Raw genomic sequence first — 21,691 nt, 5'->3', positions numbered from 1 at the left:
CTTCTTTGCAGCGCTTTTTGCCACCGGGCTGTGTGTGCCAATGGCCCGAGCCCTTTCACACTGCCAGCGCACGAAAAATGCCCCAGTGTGAAAGGGGTCTTAAGCGGCGCTTTACCAGCGTTTTTCGGGCGCTGGCAGTGTGAAAGGGCTCGGACTTTCACATTGGGATTGCAGATGAGGCTTCTTTCAGGCGCTTTACAGGCGCTTTTTTTAACGCTAAAGCGCCTGAAAAACGCCCCAGTGTGAAAGGGGTCTAAGAGCATTTAAGAGCATTAGGGTTTTAGTAGCATTTTTGCAGTAAAAGAAAAAAAAAGCTAAAAAAATGCTATTAGCATTTAGGAACATTTCTGCTGGAAAAACGCTCCAAGAAACTCTACAAAAACTATTTTTTTTCTGCTCCTAGACGCTGAAGATCAAAATATGCTAATAGCCTAAAGTAGTGTGCATGAACACAGGATAACACTATTTAGCTTCTAGGAGCAGAAAAAAATGCTAATAACAGCTTCTAGGAGCTTAAAAAAAACGCTAGTGTGCATGGAGCCTTAGGTGTTTCAGGAAAAAATACCTGTGTGAATGATTGACATATTCGCACAGCAAATCTTTTATACATAGACATATTAGGCTGGGTACACACTTGCTAAAAGTTGGCAGGTTCAGCAAGAGCTGGCTGACTTTCGGTAATGTGTGTATTCTTCTCTGCCTCTGTCGACCGGTCATACTGGAAGACCAGTATTTGATTAGCTGCAAGCGCTGATCAATGTATTCTGGTAGGAGGGTAGTGTTGATTCAGGGAGGTTTTTTTTCATTCAATCTGCTGATTGAACAAAAAATAACTGTGTGTTTTCTCAGCTTTAGTCTCCACACACTCTGCAAAAGGCTGCTGGGAATGATGACTTTTATAGGGAGAGGGTCGGCACCTAAGAAAACAACCATTGTTGACCCTTCTTAGCAACTTGGCCACAGTTCAAAGGCCAGGCTATACATTATTAGTACATTACAGTGTAATTGGTTCATGTTAGTTCTTTGTTTTCCTGAACAGCAAACAACTTGAGTTCATGTTGAACTCATGGTTAACCTAATCTCAAAGCTCATCCTTCATGATAACATTTGTAGTAGTGGTTAATAACCACTTCAATACCAGGCACTTAGACACCTTCCCGCCCAGACCAATTTTCAGCTTTCAGCGCTGTCGCAATTTGAATGACGATTGCGCGGTCATGCTACACTGTACCCAAACAAATTTTTTATCATTTTGTTCCCACAAATAGAGCTTTCTTTTGGTGGTATTTGATCACCTCTGCGTTTTTTATTTTTTGCGCAACAAATAAAAAAAGACCGAAAATTTTGAAAAAAAACAAGTTTTTCTTTGTTTCTGTTAAAACTTTTTGTAAATAAGTACGTTTTCTTCTTCAATGACGGGCGCTGATATGGCTGCACTGACGGGCACTGATATGGCGGCACTGATGGGCACCGATGAGGTGGCACCAATGAGGTGGCACTGATGAGGTGGCACTGACGGGCACTGATGATGGGCACTGATAGGCGACACTGATGGGCACTGATAGGTGGCACTGATGAGCACTGATAGGTGGCACTAGTATACGGCACTGATGGGCACTCATAGGTGGCACAGATGGGCACTTATAGGCGGCACTGATGGGCACTCATAGGTGGCATTGATGGGCACTCATAGGTGGCATTGATGGTTACTTATGGGTGGCACTGATAGATGGGCACTGATGGGCACGGATGGGCACTGATAGATGGGCACTGATGGGCACGGATTGGCACTGACAGGTGGCATGAATGGACACTGATGGGTGGCACTGATGGCACTGCTTGTTTGCAGTGATGCCCCTAAGGGTGGCATTGCTGGGCATCACTGCAACATAATGGTGCCAATCAGTGCCCATTTGTGGGCACTGATTGGCACAGATTTGGCACACTGGGCACATGTGGATGGCCATGGGGTACATACCTGGCCATCCACATGTTGCCCCTTCCCTGTTGGTCCTAGTGGCGATCCCTGGTGGTCCAGTGTGGTGATCTGCGGGGGGGCTGCGCTGATAAACAATCAGCGCAGACCCCCCCTGCCAGGAGAGCCGCCAATCGGCTCTCCTCTACTCGTGTCTGTCAGAAGCGAGTGAGGAAGAGCCGATCAACGGCTCTTCCTATTGACAGCGTGATCAGCCGTGATTGGACACGGCTGATCAGGTGGTAAAGAGCCTCCGCCGGAGGCTCTTTACCAAGATCGCCTCAGCCAACATGCCTCAGCGCGCCCCCAGGGGCACGCATCGCGGCGATCGGTGGAGCGGTGTGACACACCGCTCCACCGATCGCCGCGATGCGCGCCCCCGGGGGCGCGCTGAGGCATGTTATCCTGCTGGACGTCATATGACGTCCAGTCAGGATAACAGAACCACTTCCCGGACGTCAATCCGCTATAGGGCGGGCGGGAAGTGGTTAAAAATGTTATACATTAACCGCTTCAGCCCCACAAGAATTTACCCCCTTCCTGACCAGAGCACTTTTTGCGTTTCGGCACTGCGTCGCTTTAACTGACAAGCAAAATTGACATCCTTTTTTTTTTCCCACAAATAGAGCTTTCTTTTGGTGGTAATTGATCACCTCTGCGTTTTTATTTTTTGCGCTATAAACAAGAAAAGAGCGACAATTTTGAAAAAAAACGCATTATTTTTTACTTTTTGCTATAATAAATATCCCCCAAACATATATAAAAAACTATTTTTTTCCTCAGTTTAGGCCGATATGTATTCTTCTACATATTTTTGGTAAAAAAAAAATCGCAATAAGCGTATATTGATTGGTTTGCGCAAAAGTTATAGCGTCTACAAAATAGGGGATAGATTTATAGCATTTTGTTATCGTGACTGTGACGTTATGGCGGACACATCGGACAATTTTTACACATTTTTGGAACCATTGGCATTAATACAGCGATCAATGCTATAAAATTGCATTGATTACTGTAAAAATGTCACTGGCAGTGAAGGGGTTAACACTAGGGGGTGCTAAAGGGGCTAACTTTGTTCCCTGGGAGGTGATTCTAAATGAGGGGGGGAGGGGACTGACTGAATTGACGGATCGTGGTTCCTCGCTAATAGGAACACACGATCTGTCACTCCTGTCAGAACCGAACAGGGAAGTGTGTGTTTACATACATACACATACACTCGTCCCTGTTCTGTGTCTCCTGGTCATGATCACCACGAGCATCGGCACCCCCACTGTGCAGCAGGCGCACGCCTGCAATCCAGACCTCGCAAGATCACGTACAGCAGGGATATGCAATTAGCGGACCTCCAGCTGTTGCAGAACTACAAGTCCCATGAAGCATAGCAAGACTCTGACAGCCACAAGCATGACACCCAGAGGCAGAGCATGATGGGACTTGTAGTTTTGCAACAGCTGGAGGTCCACTAATTGCATAACCCTGACGTACAGTAACGTGATTTCGCGCAGGGGAGCCAGCCTGCCGCAGTAAAACTGCGGCGGCTGGTCCGGAAGCGGTTAAACAAACCAAAATAAGCATTTTTCAAAAATATTTGTGTCAGCTCATTTTATATTAATAATACACATCTAATAATAACTATACACGTGAGGGAAATAATAAGCTAGTGGGTCCCAGGAAAAAAGTGTTAAAATGAAAGTGTTACGAAACCCACAACAGTAAAATAAGTTTGTATAAACATTAAAGTATGCTTGTTATATTCAGGGTGAAACCTAAGGGGTTAATTGTGCAAAAAGGCTGTTTTATATCCTGTCTTCTCTGATCCTCCCCTTCTTCCACTATCCCCAATCCATCTCCTGATAGTACAGAGCCTTTAGAGTCACTCTGCACATACATAGTTTGGTGAGTTTTTTTTTCCTTGGGTGAGTGCATGTGATCAGCACTGTCCAGACAGAGGGTCAGGGTCAGGGGTCCCACAGCCTCATAAGAAAGTCAGAGGAGAATAAAAAACTTCTTCTACACACTTTAACCAGACACTGATAGAAGTCCCAAGACTGCTATAAAGTATATTGCTGTTGAAAAAAGGTATTTAGCAGTTTTTATTTACTAAAATAATTGCACTTCCATGTTCTGTGTACTGTGAGAGACCAGATATAGTGAATGCAGGGTCTTTAGGTACATTAACTGAGATCTTTAAAATAAATTTCATGTTTAAAAAATAAAAATTCATTAAAAATGCATTAAACATTTGTGTCAGCTTGTTTTCCAATAATAACAAAATACATGAGGGATATTTGTCTATGATATAATAAGCCAGAGGGGCCTTAGAAAATAGTGTTACAATTATATACATTAAACCGACATCTGTAAAATTAATTTACAACTAAACACCTAAGCCCCATACACACTATTTGATTTTCTGCAGACTTTTGTCTTCGGATTTACCAAAACCATATAATATGAGGTCAAACCTTAAGAGTTTCAATTTGTATGCAATCAGACAGGCCCTTGCACTACATGGTTTTGGTAAATCTGAAGACAAAAATCTGCAGAAAATCTAATAGTGTGTATGAGGTCTTAAAAATACAGTTTTCTTTTATTAAATAAACTCACTTTGATTTCATAACTGTACCTTAGACCTCTTTATATACCATAGTACAATTCTTACCTCAAAACTCAACTGTGGATAATCAAACATATTTCCCAGCCAGGAGAGGGCAGCATTGAAAAAGGCTAGAAGTGAGAGGAAAGCCATCAAATTCACTGCTATATTTGCTACCAAAGGGATTGATGCAGAAGCTCCTTGACTTGCAGCTTCCAGAATGTTTCTTGCATCCCTAAGGCAAAGAAGCCAATATCAGTATTTACATACAGTATGTACCAATTATTCATCAAAATGTAAACTACATATCATCAAAAGCAGATTCTCCTGGTGATGAATTCTGACGCATAATGCAAAGAGGTTTACAGTGCCGGATGAGATGGGTGTGCAGCAAATGAAGGCTTAAATGTTGACAGATGAGAAGTGGTTGGGAGGAGGGGGTAGTATTACAGGAGATGTCACTTTTTATAACGCCAGACAAAATGTTTTTCATAGTTTTGGATAGAGTGCTATAAAGACTAGAATACTTGTCAACTTTTTGTACTGTCTGAGGCCTCAGGGAGATTTCCCCTCACTTCCTGTCGTAAAAATGATGTTTTCACTCAAAAAGGAAGTGAGAGAAGCTCTCCAAAGAAGACAAAGACAGCAATAAAAATGACGATGGTTCATGGAATCCCCTACTCTGCTACAAAAATGTATATGTTTTGCAGTCCGTGTTCCTCTTGGAATTTTTTCTACACTTTCACAGCTGGTGATAAGTTGCAAATATTTATTTTTCTGGTAACCTTTTCACCAGTTTATTAGCTATATTACCAGGTGTGAGTATAAATTATACAAAGGATTTTTTTTACAGTAAATGATACATACTAAATATACTGAGATTTAAAATAACGTGTTTATAGCTGAAAGTGTCACCAAATTCAAAAAGGAAAGATTTTAAAAAAGGCCCTAATAATAGCTTTAATGTTTTTTGTGCCCTTTGTTTAGGGCTAAAATCTTTATTAAGAATATTTTTTGGTAACTTCCTGGTTAACTGTTGGTGGCAACAATCAGCAGGCTCATATCACCACTGCCACCAACACTGCATGCTCCTCTTCTTCTAAACGCCCAATTAATCTCTCTGCGGCTGGTTTGGGGGCAGGGCAAAACTAGAGTCGGTCACATGTACTGTGATGTCCCTCAGCTATTTCAGGCTCTCCCCCCCAAGCCATGCAAAGAGGATTGGAGCCATCAGTCAAGTAGTTGATCAGACCCCAACATGTGGATATGTGACTGGCTCTGGTTTAGCCCTGCCCCCAACCCGGGCCGTAGTGAAATTAATTAGGGGGATTAATCTCTACAGTAAGCTGTGTGTACGCACAACTTACTGTAGATGAAATCCCCTAATTTCTCTATGCTCTGGCTGGAGGCAGGGCTAAACCAGATCCAGTCATATGTTGTGTGATGTCCCTCATCTTTTTTAGTGCCTTTTAGGCCTTGTGAAGTAGACTAGAGCTGTCACTCAAGGATGCCTTAGGGCAGATCCGACCCTTGACTGACAGTTTCACTCTACTTTGCATGGCCTGGGGGAAGGACCTGAAAAAGCAGAGGTGACATCACAGGACACACGACCTGCTTTGGCTTATCCCCGCCCTAAGCCCAGCTGTGCTGAAGAAATAAAAAAATAAAATAAGGTGACCCAATTTAAACAAATAATAAAAAGGTATTTATCAATGAATTATAAAAGTGTTAACTCTTGTGAATCAATGGATGCTTGTGTGCCCCATCATTTAGATGGAGCACTACTGCCAGGTCTCAGAATCATTTTAAAGGGATAGTTAACCTTTACCACAAAACTGCCTATTCAAATAAGGGGCATCTGTAGATAAAAATAAACTGTGCAGCTCTGACTAAAGTTAAATAAAGCCCTATAAAGCTATAGGTGTAGGTAATTTACATACTTTATGAAGCCTGACTGGAATACTCCCAGGATGTTGCTAAGTACTCCCAGGATGTTGCTAAGTGAGGCCTAGTCAACACCACTCACCTCCACCATCACAGGAGTGAGCTCTCAAACGCTGAGCTCCGAGCTACTGCATCAGGAGAGAGAGAGAGTATGTGAGGGGGTTTGAATCAGAGAAAGAGCTCACTCCTGTGATGGTGGAGGTGAGCAGTAATGACTAGGCCTCACTTAGCAACAACCTCGGTGTACTTAGCAACATCCTGGGAGTATTCCAGTTAGGCTTCATAAGATATGTAAATAGCCTACACCTATAGCAAGGGTATTATTCATTTTAAGACAGAGCTTCACAGTTTGTTTTAATCTACAAACATCCCTTATATGCTTAGGCAGTTTTTTTGTAAAGGTGAACTATCCTTTACAAAAAGTTGACCACAGACTTCAGAGGGCAGTCAGGTTTGCATGCACAATCCAACTACCCTCAGGCATCATTGCACAGATGGTAATGCTTGGTTTGTTTCAATGTTTAAATGATTAAGCGGTTGCAGATGTTACCTGTATTTACTTATCTCAAACAATTGTGTTTTGGACAGGTTTTCTGCTCCCCCACACAGTACCTGGTCAGCGGCTTTGGGGAGTGCCATGGACATGAGGTTGTCAATGAATGTGGAAAATTACTAGACTGGTTGATTGTAATGTTATTTCTATGGGTACCTTAAATATAATGTCAAATCCCTGTTTTCAGAATATCTGCTTCAGTTATACACTTATGATTTCCTATGACATGCCTCTTACCCTTTCTCCAGCTGGAGACCTTGTTTCATATTGATTTTTACAGTCTCTGTTTCTGGCCAAAATAACTTGGCTACAGCAAGTGCTGCTGGTGCAGACATGACAGAAGCGGTTAACAAATGTGAGGACGACACCTGCAATAGACCAGAAAAACTATCTTTGTTGGTTGATAGTTAGTTACTTGAAAACAATTTAATACAATGATACAAGCATTATCCTTTTACCATCATGAATATCTCTACAAATGGTCTTTTATTATTTAGATTGTCCTTTTGCTTTGATTTGGACTTTGAGTTATACTGTATGTCACAACTGAATCTTAAAGCTGAACTTTACCCATAACAACTTGCTTCTTGCCAGAGGCTGCCATTTTGCTGAGGCACAGAGCCCCCAAACAGCAGTAAGACCCCTTTCACACTGGGGCACTTTCAGGCGTTTTAGCGCTAAAAATAGCGCCGGTAAAACGCCTGAAAAGCGTTCTCATATCTCCCCAGTGTGAAAGCCCGAGTGCTTTCACACTGGAGCGATGCGATAGCGGGACATTCTGAAAGCAGCATCTTTGGGCGGTTCGGGTGCAGTGTATACACCGCTTCTAAAACGCCCTGCCCATTGACATGAATAGGCAGTGCTGCCGAAGCGCCTGCAATGCGCTTCAGCAGTGCCGCAACACAGGTGCTTTTAACTCTTTGTTCGGCCGCTAGCAGGGGGTAAAGGCGCCCTGCTAGCGGCTAAAAAGCGATGCTAAAACACGGTAAAGCAGGTCTTAGCGGCACTTTACCGCTAACACGCACCCAGTGTGAAAGGGGTCTAAATCATAAAGTGGAATGAAACCCATCGATTTAACAGTTTCAATTTCCTGGAATGGATTGCTTAACATTTGCTTGTGCCCTCAACCAAACTGTCAAACCATCAAATGGCTGGTATTATAACTGATCACATGTGCAGCACTTTGGCAGTTGTAGTTTAAACAGAAGCCGTTTCCTTGGCTGTAAAGGATAGGAGGGTTTAATTCTGCTTTAGGGTCCTTACATACGGGACGGATCCGTGATGATCTGCCCCGTGAACATCTTCTTGCTCAGCGGGGTTCGCTCCATTGATTCCTGCTGAGCCAGCAGATGACAGTGTGCAGGGACCACCCTGTCAGATCTCTGCTCTCCCCTATGGGGGGATCGGATGAACAGGGACCGTCTGTCAATGTTTATCCGATCCACTCTGCAGACGGATAAAAAAAATAGGATTTTCCTCCGTCTGCAGAATCAGACCATAGCGGGACGGATGATATTGGGCGTCAGCGGATGTTCATCCACTGACACGCGCTATCCCATAGGGATGCATGTATGTCCGTATTTCATCCGAGAACAAATGCATGAAATATGGACATACTGTCCGCACGTGTGAAAGGGGCCTTAGGCCACTTTCACACATGCCTTCAGTTTGTTTAATCAGTTCAGTCACGTTTTTTCAAAGAACGGATCAGTTTACATTAGTTTTTACATCAGTTCTTTACATCCACTTAACCACTTGAGTCAAATTTTTGGTTTACATTAGAGCTGTACGATTCTGGATAAAGTGAGAATCACAATTTTTTTGCTTAAGATAAAGATCACGATTCTCTTACGATTCTCATGGCGTAAAATCATCTTTCACATTATACAAAAAATGTTTTCAGCCTGAAGTGATCAGGACTTAATTTTCTGACTAAAGTTCCACTTTAAATAAAAAAAATGGAACTCCCTATGCATAATATTTTAAAAGAATCACTTGTTTAATTACTGCTACATCCATCACCACCCCTTGGAAATACTGCAGACTATACCTACAATGTTCTAAAGGGAAATTGTAATGTATAGTAACCTTTCAAAAGCATAAGTCATGCCGAAGAGCAGACACCCCAAGATGCCTGATATTACCTTTGCTATCCAGAAAACATATCTCTGTGTCGTGCTTTAGGCTAGTTTTACTTTATTAAACATTTAAAATTTGCTATTGACCTGACTTTTCTGACTTCTGAGGAAGCCCAACCAACTGCTTATATAATGGGTGTATCTGTGTAACAGGACTTTACTATTTAGTATGACTTCTAAAAGGGAACTCATGTTAGCACCAGGAGGAGAGTTGTAGCACCCAATATTTACTATAACAGTTTTCAGTCTAAATTTTGTTAGGCAAAATAATGACTCTGCTGCCCCTATTTCTCATTAAAGGAATGTCCTATGCTTTCTTTCAAAGGGAAGGTGTTACATCTTGCCCCTACATCATGGCCCAGGAAATCTTCATCCTTCTGGAAAACAGGTCCCATTCCACTAGCTCTGGACTTAACTTTTTTTTCACACCCTCTGCAAAATTCCTCCATCCCCTTGGGTATACTTTTTATCCCTTGCTAAGTTAAGTTAATGCACAGAAAGAGCCACCTAGCAGCCTGTGGATGGAACTAATGGAACTACTATAGAAAGGGGATGTACACCCTGTTACAAGCCCCAAGAATGATCTTCTAATTACCCTCCCTGCTTCCTGCATAACAGTTGTTAAGTTAATCAGAGGCATATGTAGTGTATCACCTTTATGAGTGAGAATGCTTATAGACTTGCTCTGTCATAGACATCAAGCAAACCCCCCTCTCCTGCAAACCTTTGACCCAACCCTAAGCTAACCATAACCTAATCCCAAATGCTCATTTATTCCGTATTACACCTTTATCTGGTGCGGGAAGAATCAGTACCAAAAGCCATCAGTCCCATGTAAAATAACACAGTTCTGGTGCGGAAAAGTACTGATTTGCTATATAACTGTTTTTTCCCCTATTTATTTGTCTTTGGTAATTGTTAGAATGCACAGTATGATACCTACTTTTGATATTATTAGTAAGAAAAAAACAGATCTTAACTGTAAAAAAGAGGAGGATTTCAAAAATAGTGCCACAAAGTTAATCTTTATTAAAATAGAGGCCATCTTGGGATATTTGCTTGGGAATGTAATATTGTATGTGATATGTGATTTACCATTCTGCCTGCACCATCCCTTTACATCTTTGGTACTCTTTTTACTCTTATAGACATTTTGTCAGTTTTTGGTATATGACCATCTGGTACTGGTGCATTGTCTTAAAAAATCCTAATGAAATGTATTATTATTATTATAAAGGACTTATATAGTTGCAACAATTCCATCAGTTTGCACGGCACTTTACAATAAAATAGAAAAAAAGGGGATCACTCCCATTATGTGTTAAAACCGAATATTTTATTCAGAAGAATAAAATCAACAGACATGTACTGTATAAATAGCACTGGAGTAAAAATATACTACTAAATCTTCAAAGGGGACATGCATTGTCGACTCTGCTAAGCAAAATAATTAGAATTTTTGGACATTAACCCACTCACTGTAACTGAATGCCAATACTCACTCCAAAGGAAATGTATGCTCCCAGCACACTCCCTGCAATGGTAGCAAAACCAGCAGTCATCACAGCATGGATTTCTGATTTGGTTAAATGTTCCAGGTATGGCTTTATTAAAAGTGGAGATTCAGTCTGAAAACGAAAAGAAGCACCAGTATTATTGAGTAAACATTTCTTATTCAGTAGTTCACCACATTGATTGCAAATCTACTCTAGCAGAATCTGGCACATAAAGTGTTAAGTAGGCAAATTACACTGGAGCAGATTATAAAATACTTCGATATTGATGAGCTCGGATGCTGTGACTTATGTAAAGCCACTTCAGTTATATTTGGAGCAAGCTGTAAAAATAATTAGCATACTGCTCCCCAGGACCTTGGCAGGGGAAACTTCTTTTCCTCTATCATGGCTCAGGAGTCAGACTCCTTGGCGTTCCACAGACTGTAAAACTTGCCTTTTAATTTTTTCTTTCATTGTTAATTGTTTAAATCTTCTGCTTGTGGTAAAAAGATCATGATAAGGCATGATAGCCACATGCCAATTAGAATAAATGAATTATTTTGATCAGGACTATTTTAAGTCTAATAAGGGATTTTTCCCTTGGCTTTTTAGCTAGGTTTTCAATGTCTATATATTTATAATGGGAAAACCTCTAAAACCTGTATATTGAGCTCAATATTGCAAGTTTAAATATTTAACTGTGATAATGGTGCAAAAAAAGAAAAGAAAAATGGTGCAGGTTTGTGACCTGGTCTACAGGCTCATATAGTACGTAAATACTTCCCTGGAGAGAGGTTTTGGTTTACTACAAAATGAGTGCTAATATTGTTTTTATTTATTGGTTGTTTTTGCCTCTTCCAAAACAGGCTGCTGTTAAGTAAATCTGAAAAAGTTTGTGGCCTCCCCAAAATGATTGGTATGTCTTTCGGTTCTTTTGATTTGTAACAATATTAGTGTTTCCATCAATCAAACATTATGATCTTTTGGGTTTTCTCAATAAAAGCTGCAATCAGGTTAATTAATCAACAGACATAACACTTTTATGTTTGTTTTGTCCTATTTTACCACACAATGTAATAGATCATTTCTTGACCTCCTTCAATTCAAATGTTTAAACTCGTTGGAGGCAGAAAGGCCACACAGAAGCTTAGAATAGTTACAGCAGAAAAAAAGACCAAGTGGCCCATTGAGTATGCCCCATTTTTCATATACATATAAACATATATATATATATATATATATATATATATATATATATATATATATATATATATATATATATATATATATAACATTTATTTTTATGTGTTTTAACATTTTTGTCAGAGTGTAGATCTATGCAGCCGCCCATAATACACTTGACTTGTTTGGCATGTTTACAGTACAGGTACACAGAAATGCTATATCCTTTAAATCTTATGGATATATATATACTTGACTGGGTGCTTGGCAGAGTTTGGTCTGTGACAGCCATTCAGGGGTTGGTGGCGGTTAGCTGTGAGTACATGGTCAGGTATCAGACCCTACCCAGTTGATCAGTTTTAAAAGAAACCTACGGTAAGAGAAATACAGAAGCTTCCTCTGCTGATCTTATAAAAATGGCATTTGCTGTGTTTGTGTCAATGACATCCATTTGAAATCAGTTTGAGATGCATTTCAGTGCATTTCACTTGCAGCTGACCTCTGTAGGACCTACATTTGAAATCCTTTAAGTGGGCTTCACTTTGACATAAATTTGTATGGGAATGCAAACCTGTTCGAAGTAAACAAAGTGATCTTTAAAAGCCCATCAGCACTGGCCCTTTCAGTATTCTGCCCTCTGGCACTGACCTGGAACATGCATGTAGATCATGAAATTCATAGTGGAGTTAGAATTTGCATACTTGTTTAAGGTAGTGAAGAACTATTTTAAGCATTGGGTCAGCCTGACAGCCAGGGAACTGGTATTTTAAAAAGGAGAGGTCAACAATGCAGTCTCAATACTTAATTAGTACAGGTTTTCTTTAAATGTGATGTAAATGTTACATTAAAGATAAATAGGTAAGATGTAATAAATTATTTAAAAAATAACCACAAATGACTTACCTGGCCCACAAAAATATTCCCTGCTGCAACTAGGGATTCTGTTGGAGTCGTTGCCATAGTTATTTGCATTATCCATCCAACCTTCAAAAAGAAAAAACAATTAAGCTGATTTTATTCAATTTTTCTATCAGCCCAGAATAACTGCAGTTCATATATATTGTTAGGAATTTACTAAGACTGGAGCAGCCAGAATCTGGAGTAAATGTGCATGGCAGCCAATCAGCTTCTAGCATTCATTTTTAAAGTTTAACCTGAAGTTAGAAGCCTATTGGTCACTATGCTCCCGATTCTGTCTGCTCCCATTTTAGGTAATTCCCCTCAATGTAAATTTACCCCTACCCAGTCTTGGTACCAGAATCCAGGTGGCACTTACAACACATTACCATTAGAATAGAAATTTTACAAAACAACTAAATGATTTTCTGAAATGTGTGACCATTAAACATTTTAATTTACCATCGTCCTAAGCTTAAAGTATAAGGTAATTAAACTGAACTAAATGTTCCTCCAGAAAAGATATACAGCTAAATAACAGAAATGAATATTCACCTTTTTAATGAGCCATTGCATGAAGCCAAGAAAATATAGCATTGACATGACCGTGCTGAAGAAAATAACAATTGGTAGGACCTGTGATGACAATCACAAAACAGAATAGTAAGTTATGTTTTGCTCCATGTACAATATGTCATCGGCTTTAGTATAAAGGAATTTGTAGTCTTTTTAATAACTTGTTTTTTCAAAGATAGTACAAAGATTCATACATATATGAATCTCAAAATGTATAGCTACATTTTCACATTTCAGTTACGTGCTTACTCATTTGGAAATAACTTTGTTATGATACAGAAGTAATACATATATTGCTTCAGAATAATATTGCAAAAGGAAGTTAAAAATTAAAAAGCTAGCTTTCTCTATGACCCATGATTTTCAATGGCTAATGTTACTACAGATATACAATAACAATTTTATTCTGACAATTTTTTTCTGTATCATGGCAGTAAAGTTATACTTTAGGTCCAAAGTTTGGCAAAGTTACATTTTATGCTGCCACAAACGAAAAAATAAATACAATTGTATTAACTGTTTAAAAAATATATATACAATCTGTGGAAAACACTAGCTATGTAGATAGATAAAGAAGTACATTTGGTATGCTAGGGATAACAAGAGGATAATACAAACGAAAAAAGGAGGATTGTATAAGTCTCACCTTAAAAGCAAAAAAATGATCCAGATACTTCTCACCAAATACAAATTTTGACCCTGTATCGGAATATTCCAAGAAGGTCTAAAAATGATGAATAATACAGTTTATACGAAGTATACTTAGATGTTCTGATTTAAGTGCTTTTAATTTCACTTTTTACCATCAATTGATTTATGTAACACAATATTAGGTCAGATTTGCATATCTTCACTTTTTAAAGATACACTCCATTCCAAATGTAAAATAAGCCTTGATGTACATGCAGGTATGTTAATTACAGCATCATTGTAATGTCTTACATCCTTTTTTCTGTAACCTGGTGATCTGAGAACTGCTGCAGGTCATATAGGAATTCTGCTCCCAAACACTCCTACTATAGGCTTCTTGCTGTCTCTCTCATAAAAAAATGAGTTACATTGTTACACTGTGCATATGTTGGCCTTGGGATGTATTGCGTTGCTATATTTGTATTTGTTCTAGAATGGGAGAGTAAAATAAATAGACTTTAAGGCTCCGTTCACATCTAGGCGTTTTTGGGTGTTTTTCTGCTGTAAGCCTCAGATCTAAAAACGCCCAACAATACAAATTCCATTCATTTCAATGGCCCCTGTTCACATCTGAGCGTTCTGTCGCTTATAGCAAAACGCCCATCGCTCAAAAAAGTACATGAGCTTTTTTTTTTTTAGCAGATTACAAGCATTTTTATTGCTTTTCATTGGTGAACTTTTGAACTTCAAAACGCCTGTTCAAAAAACGGTGCAAAAACTCTGCAATAACGCCAGAAATACGCCTGTAAAATAGCAATGCCTAGATGTGAACAGATCCTAAAATCTATGTGAAAATATTGTATATACAAAGTACATATATTTGGGGTTTATTTTGTTTGTATAAAAGTGTTGCGTGAGCTGACATGAAACTAATTAGGGCGTTCACTCAACCCCTTCCCATCTCAGACAGTAAACTTTCTCATTGAGTTCATAAAGTCTAAAAGTTCTTTATACTGTAATGTTTCTTAATTAAGATCGCAATATAGGAAAGAACTTTGCATTAGGTATACACATATTAGTATACGTAATATTTTTTTCAGGTGATAGATAAAGTTATATGGTATTGTGTATATTGTTACACACACTTGGCAATCCCCATCCCCCTAACTTTTGTAAGATGCCAGCATGCGCTTAAGAGACCCCTTCTAGGGAGAGTTGAATTTCAGAAGTCACCTCTGCCTTTCCTTATGTAGGAAACAAAGCCAGCCTTCCCAGACAAGGTGATGGTAAGAAGCTGCTCCTCGTAGAGAATTTCAAGAATACACCTATACTTTTTAACACTGTTTTATATTTTGTATTAGAATATTTATCCTGTAATCGTATGCTGTTTTATTATTAGATCCATTATGATTTATGGATAAGAATGGAATGATTTTTCTATTTGAATATATCTCACCAATAGTTATTTCTGTAAATGTACAGAATATCAATATAATCTCATTCTAACAAACCCAGGACAAATGTGGTCTAATACAGCTTACAAGTCCTTCAGTGTGCTGGTCGTATTAGTTTACATCTTTTAGGCTTTTTCAGGTGTAATAAAACAGCAAATATATGCCTCTAATAATGGATGGGTTCTTACAATAAAAAAGAACATCACCTTCCTGCGGTTAAAGTGGTGTTAAACCCAAAAGCAAACATTTATTATTATTTTGCAGCAATTACCAATTGTTAGATGTGATGGTTGCATTCGTTTTCTTTTTTAGGCTTTCTTTCTTCTATTTTCATCTGGTAATCTGGCAAGTAAGTCTGTTATTTTCAAACAGAACAAGCTTTCTTGCTTATTTAACAGTTAAGAGGGCTGAGACAAACCATTTACTACTGACAGGGGTGCGTACAAAGATCAGTTTTATTTATTTATGTGAAACCTTTATCCCAAAAGGAAAAAAAACTGTTTACGATAACTGCTTTTAAAGTGTTAGAATATTAAAATCCGCTAGTACCCACCCTCCCAGACTAATAATTCTGCTGTCAAAATGTGCCCCCTGTTCTCCTTCATCCAGAGTGGGGGCAATCTCATACAAGGAGGTGTGTTACTGGCCAGATCGCAAGGTGAATGCAGAGGGAAAAAAGCCTAAAAAAAAAAATGCAGCTACCACATCTACGCTGCAATATTTTACATTTTTGGTTTTGGTTTTAATGCCGCTTTAAATTTGTTTTTAATCCCTTTCCACCTTTAGTGCTAGGTTATGCTCAGAGTTATGAACTGACACTGAACTCAATCTGAACTGGAGCACCCAGTTTGTTACCTACTCCTGACTCCTGCACTACACCCCTGACCTCTATACTCATATTGACAAGTGCATTATACACAGTATCTCACAGAAGTGAGTACACCCCTCACATTTTTGTAAATATTTTATTCTATCTTTTCATGTGACAACATTGAAGAAATGACACACCTCCAAGACGACCACTGCCTTGCTAAAGAAGCTGAGGGTAAAGATGATGGACTGGTCAAGCGTGTCTCCAGACCTAAACCCTATTGAACATCTGTGGGGCATCTTCAAACAGAAGGTGGAGGAGCACAAAGTCTCTAACATCCACCAGCTCCGTGATGTCGTCATGGAGAAGTGGAAGAGCTCCAGTAGCAACCTGTGAAGCTCTGGTGAACTCCATGCCCAAGAGGGTTAAGGCATTGCTGGAAAATAATGGTGGCCACAATATTGACACTTTGGGCCCAATCTGGACATTTTCACTTAGGGGTGCACTCACTTTTGTTGCCAGCGGTTTAGACATTAATGGCTGTGCGTTGAGTTATTTTGAGGGGACAGCAAATTTACACTGTTATACAAGCTGTATACTCACTACTTTACATTGTAGAATGTAATTTCTTCAGTGTTGTCACATGAAAAGATATAATAAAATATTTACATAAATGTGGGGGGTGTACTCACTTTTGTGAAATCATGTAAATTATATTGTACATTACATACTTCACGTACTGACCAAAGTGTCCCTTACTATTTTTATTACAGTCTTATTTAAGGAAGGCTCAGACAAAGTGTTAGCATGGATAATAAAATGGACAGTACCTCAAGAGTAAGGGACAAAGAGGTAAATCAACTAAAGAAATTAAAAAGAACATTATATGAACAGCAACTAATAGACCCTTGGAGAATTCAGCACCCCAGCACAAAGGACTACACATTCTACTCAACAGTACACAAAATTTACTCCAGATTGGATTACATCATGGTCGAACATAGAAACTTGGAAGAAATAGAAGAAACAAAAATAGGCATAATAACCGCCTCAGATCACAGCCCAGTAACCTTGAGAATGAAAATAAAAGGAGAAGTCGTTGAAAGGGGTCCATGGAGAATCAACGAAACTTTATTAGAAGACAGTGAGACCGAAAAAAGCATCATAGAAGAAATTAAAAGATATTTTGAGGAAAACGATACACCAGAGGTATCGAAAGCAACAATATGGGAGGCGCATAAATCTGTTATTAGGGGCAAGTTAATAGCCATAGGGGCAAGAAAAAAACAGGAAAGGAAAACAAACATGCAACAAATAATTAAAGAAATTTATGAATTGGAACGAAAACATAAAAATCAAGTAAACAACAAAATCTTCGGCCTACTATCTCAAAAGAGAGAGCAATTAAAAGACTGGATGGAAAAAGAAGAAAGGAAGGACTACAACAGAGTAGTACAAGAAAAATATAAATGGGGTAATAAACCAGGAAAATACCTAGCAAATCTGGTAAAAAAAAAGAAGTCTTTGAATTACATTGAGAAGATCAAAAATGAAAAAGGAGAAGTGGTAAATAAAACTACAGATATTGCGATAACATTTCAAAAATACTTCAGCTCCCTTTATGCAATAAAAGGACAGGAAAGTTGGAAAGAAGCGAATACAAGAACAAAGAAGATACAAGAATATTTAAAAAAAGCAAACTTACCAAAACTAAAAATAGACCAACTAGAAGAATTGGAAAAAAATATTACGCATGAAGAGGTAAAACTGGCATTAAAGGAAACTCCCGTAGGAAAAAGCCCAGGACCAGACGGGTTTACGGTCAAATACTATAAAAAATTTGAAGAACAGCTGACTCCAAAACTATTAGAATATATGAATTCCTTAGGGGAAGATGAAGAAATAAGAAGTGAATCGTTATTAGCTCATATTACAATACTACCAAAAGAAGGGAAAGACAAAGTTAACTGCTCAAGCTACAGGCCAATAGCCCTATTGAACGCCGATACGAAGCTGTACTCCAAGATCCTGGCCACTAGGATAAAAAAACTAATCCCACTGTGGATCAACCCGGACCAAACTGGTTTTGTCCCGGGGAGAGAGGGGCGGGACAACAGCCTAAAATCATTATTGATGTTGCACAAGAAGGTGCAGAATGAGACCCCAGTTCTATTCCTGTCATTGGATGCAGAAAAAGCATTTGACAGGGTAGACTGGGGTTTCATGATGGATACATTGCGGCAATTGGGTATCGGGACAAAAATGATGAAGTGGATAACAAATTTGTATAATGGCCCGACAACAGTCGTAAAAGTAAACGGTAGACTCTCTCCAAAAATTAAGATGCAGAACGGAACACGGCAAGGCTGTCCACTGTCTCCACTATTATATGTATTGGCTTTAGAACCACTATTAGCAACACTCCGAAATAACAAAGAGGTAGAAGGAGCGAAACTAGGAGGAAAAGAGCATAAGATCGCTGCTTACGCGGACGACATCTTGATGTACGTATCCAACCCAAGAGTGTCACTCCCAAACATACTGAAAGAAATTAAAAAATACGGAGAACTGTCAAACTTCAAAATGAATCCAATAAAAACGGAAATATTAAACATAGGTCTAGAGAAAAAGGAAGTTCAGTTTTTACAAAAAGAATTCCCATTCACTTGGGTAAAAGAACTAAATTACCTTGGAATTAAAATAACTCCTAGAGTCGAAAAAATTTATCAGGCAAACTTTATTCCACTGATCAATGAGGTCAAAGAAGAAATGAAAAAGTTAAGAATACAGCCACTTTCATGGATTGGAAGAATAAATATGTTTAAGATGACGATATTACCTAAAATAAACTACAGATTACAGATGTTACCAGTAAAAATCCCGCAGAGCTTTTTTAAAATAATTAAAACAATCCTGCTAAAATACATATGGCTTAATAAAAAACCAAGAATTAATTACACGCTGATCACAAGGAAAAAGGAGCAGGGAGGTCTTGCCGCTCCAGATATAAGTAGGTACTATAAAGCCATAGTTTTAACACGAATGTTAGAGTGGACAAATGAGAAAACTGAAAAAAAATGGGTGGAAATGGAAAACACAATAAGTGGAGCCACACTACATAAGAATATTTGGATTCCACGGAAATATAGAATATTGGACACCGACACGCACGAAATAACAAAAAATGTATTTAAAATTTGGGACACCATCCACTTAAAGAATGAATGGAAATATAATTCACCACTATTAGCACTCACAGGATCGAATCTCTTCACCCCTGGGAGGGAAATATTTGAAATCCAAGGAATAGGTAACCCACAACTGAAAGATATCACTAGAAATGGTAAAATAAGAACACGAGTAGAAATAGAGGAAAGGAATGGATGGAAGATGAATGAATGGAAGTATACTCAACTAAGGCACCTAGTAAGCACAATACCACACCCACTGAGAGATGAAACAAAATTAACTGCACTGGAAAAGCTATGTAGCAATGAAACACCATTAAAAAACGGAACATCAAAAATTTATAGTATACTGACAGATTTGGAAGCACAAGAAAGACCAGAATATATAAATTAATGGGAAAAAGAAATGAATTTAAAAATAGATAACCAAAAAGTGGAAAAAATGATAGAAATGGGATATAATAAAGCTTGGGACATGAAGACTATAGAAATGAATTATAAACTAGTATCAAGATGGTATATGACCCCAGTAGGAATACACAGATTCCATCAAGATAGAACCTCCTTGTGTTGGAGAAAATGTGGCCAAATAGCAACGATCACACACATATGGTGGGAATGCCCAATAATAATGGAGTACTGGAAGGAAGTGTTAAATAACATAAAAGAAATAACTGGAGAAGAAATAGAACAAAATATTTGGACTTGCCTCTTCCATATCTACAATAAACCTAAGAAACAATATAGAAAATCAATAATACCTAACCTCCTGAATGCGGCCAAGGCCTTAATTCCCAAGAATTGGCTAAAAAGTGGAAAACCAGACATTAGAAACTGGCTAAAGGAAATAGATTATCACTACAAAATGGAAGGAGGAGAGAAAGGGGATATTAGTAGATGGGAAAGTTGGAAAAACTACAAAGTCTCGGATATTTATTTAGATAGGATAAAAGAAAGAATAGGTGCAGAGCCAAGTGGATAAATAAACAACATAAAGGAACGGACCAGACATAGGGGAGGGGGAGGGGGGGGCGAGGGGGAGGGGGGGCGGGGGGAAATAAGAGGGACTGAGAGAGATTAAGATAATAATAGGGTTTATAATTATAGAAGGCGTTTTGTCGTCGGTTGTTAAAATTATTTAAGAATATCCTAGAAGGGAAAAATAATAAAGATGTGACAGAAACAATCCACAATGATGTGAAAAAGGAGAAGAGATAAAGTTTGACACATAAAGTTGAAATAATGTCTCTCGGAAAACTTTCGCTGAAGTGGATAAGAAAAAAAAAAAAAAAAAAAAAGCACATGGAATCATTACATGTCTGTGAGGCTCTCACATGTGGCACAACAATTAAAGAATATTTTCTGGGTACTGCTGCATATGTGTGCAAGCAAGTTTTTATTTAACCATGCCTCTTTAGGCCCCTTCCCACTGCTAACGAAATGTGTTAACACCTACCAGTGGCGGCTGGTGCTCAAAATTTTTTTGGGGGGGCACAAACAAACTAAAAAATTCCGAAAAAAACCCCATCAATTGCAGCCTCAATGTACCATCAAACGCAGCCACTGTACCATCAAACACAGCCACTGTGCCCATCAATTGCCGCCACTGTGCCATCAAATGCAGCCACTGTGCCCATCAATTGCTGCCACTGTGCCATCAATTGCCGCCACTGTGCCATCAAATGCAGCCACTGTGCCCATCAATTGCCACCACTGTGCCCATCAATTGCCACCACTGTGCCCATCAATTGCCGCCACTGTGTCATCAAACGCAGCCACTGTACCATCAAACGCAGCCACTGTGCCATCAATCCAATTCCTGTCCTTTCACCCCTCAGATCAGTCCCAATTCCTGCACCATCAGACCTCAAATCCTGGTATATAGCATTTCTCACAAATCCTGGTATATAGCATTTCTCACAAATCCTGGTATATAGCATTTCTCACAAATCCTGGTATAGAGCATTTCTCACGAAGCCTGGTATATAGCATTTCTCACAAATCCTGGTATATAGCATTTCTCACAAATCCTGGTATATAGCATTTCTCACAAAGCCTGGTATATAGCATTTCTCACAAATCCTGGTATATAGCATTTCTCACAAATCCTGGTATATAGCATTTCTCACAAATCCTGGTATATAGCATTTCTCACAAATCCTGGTATAGAGCATTTCTCACGAAGCCTGGTATATAGCATGTCTCACAAATCCTGGTATATAGCATTTATCACAAATCCTGGTATATA

The 21,691-nt window shown here is 38.9% G+C and overlaps 1 protein-coding gene across 1 annotated transcript in view; it reads right to left on the bottom strand.

Annotated features, from left to right (window-relative positions):
- SLC28A3 (solute carrier family 28 member 3) overlaps positions 1–21,691 on the bottom strand; it is a 119,437-nt gene that overhangs the window by 36,841 nt on the left and 60,905 nt on the right. Inside the window, exons 8-13 of the mRNA XM_073633577.1 lie at positions 14,007–14,084; positions 13,340–13,420; positions 12,791–12,871; positions 10,712–10,837; positions 7,309–7,439; positions 4,641–4,809 (exon numbers count right to left, since the gene is read on the bottom strand). Coding sequence (XP_073489678.1) covers positions 4,641–4,809; positions 7,309–7,439; positions 10,712–10,837; positions 12,791–12,871; positions 13,340–13,420; positions 14,007–14,084 — 666 coding nt within the window. The remainder of the gene's footprint in view (positions 1–4,640; positions 4,810–7,308; positions 7,440–10,711; positions 10,838–12,790; positions 12,872–13,339; positions 13,421–14,006; positions 14,085–21,691) is intronic.

Source organism: Aquarana catesbeiana, linkage group LG01 (genome assembly GCF_042186555.1).
Source record: "Aquarana catesbeiana isolate 2022-GZ linkage group LG01, ASM4218655v1, whole genome shotgun sequence".
Lineage (NCBI taxonomy): Eukaryota > Metazoa > Chordata > Amphibia > Anura > Ranidae > Aquarana > Aquarana catesbeiana.
This window is presented reverse-complemented; position numbering and strand designations above follow the sequence as displayed.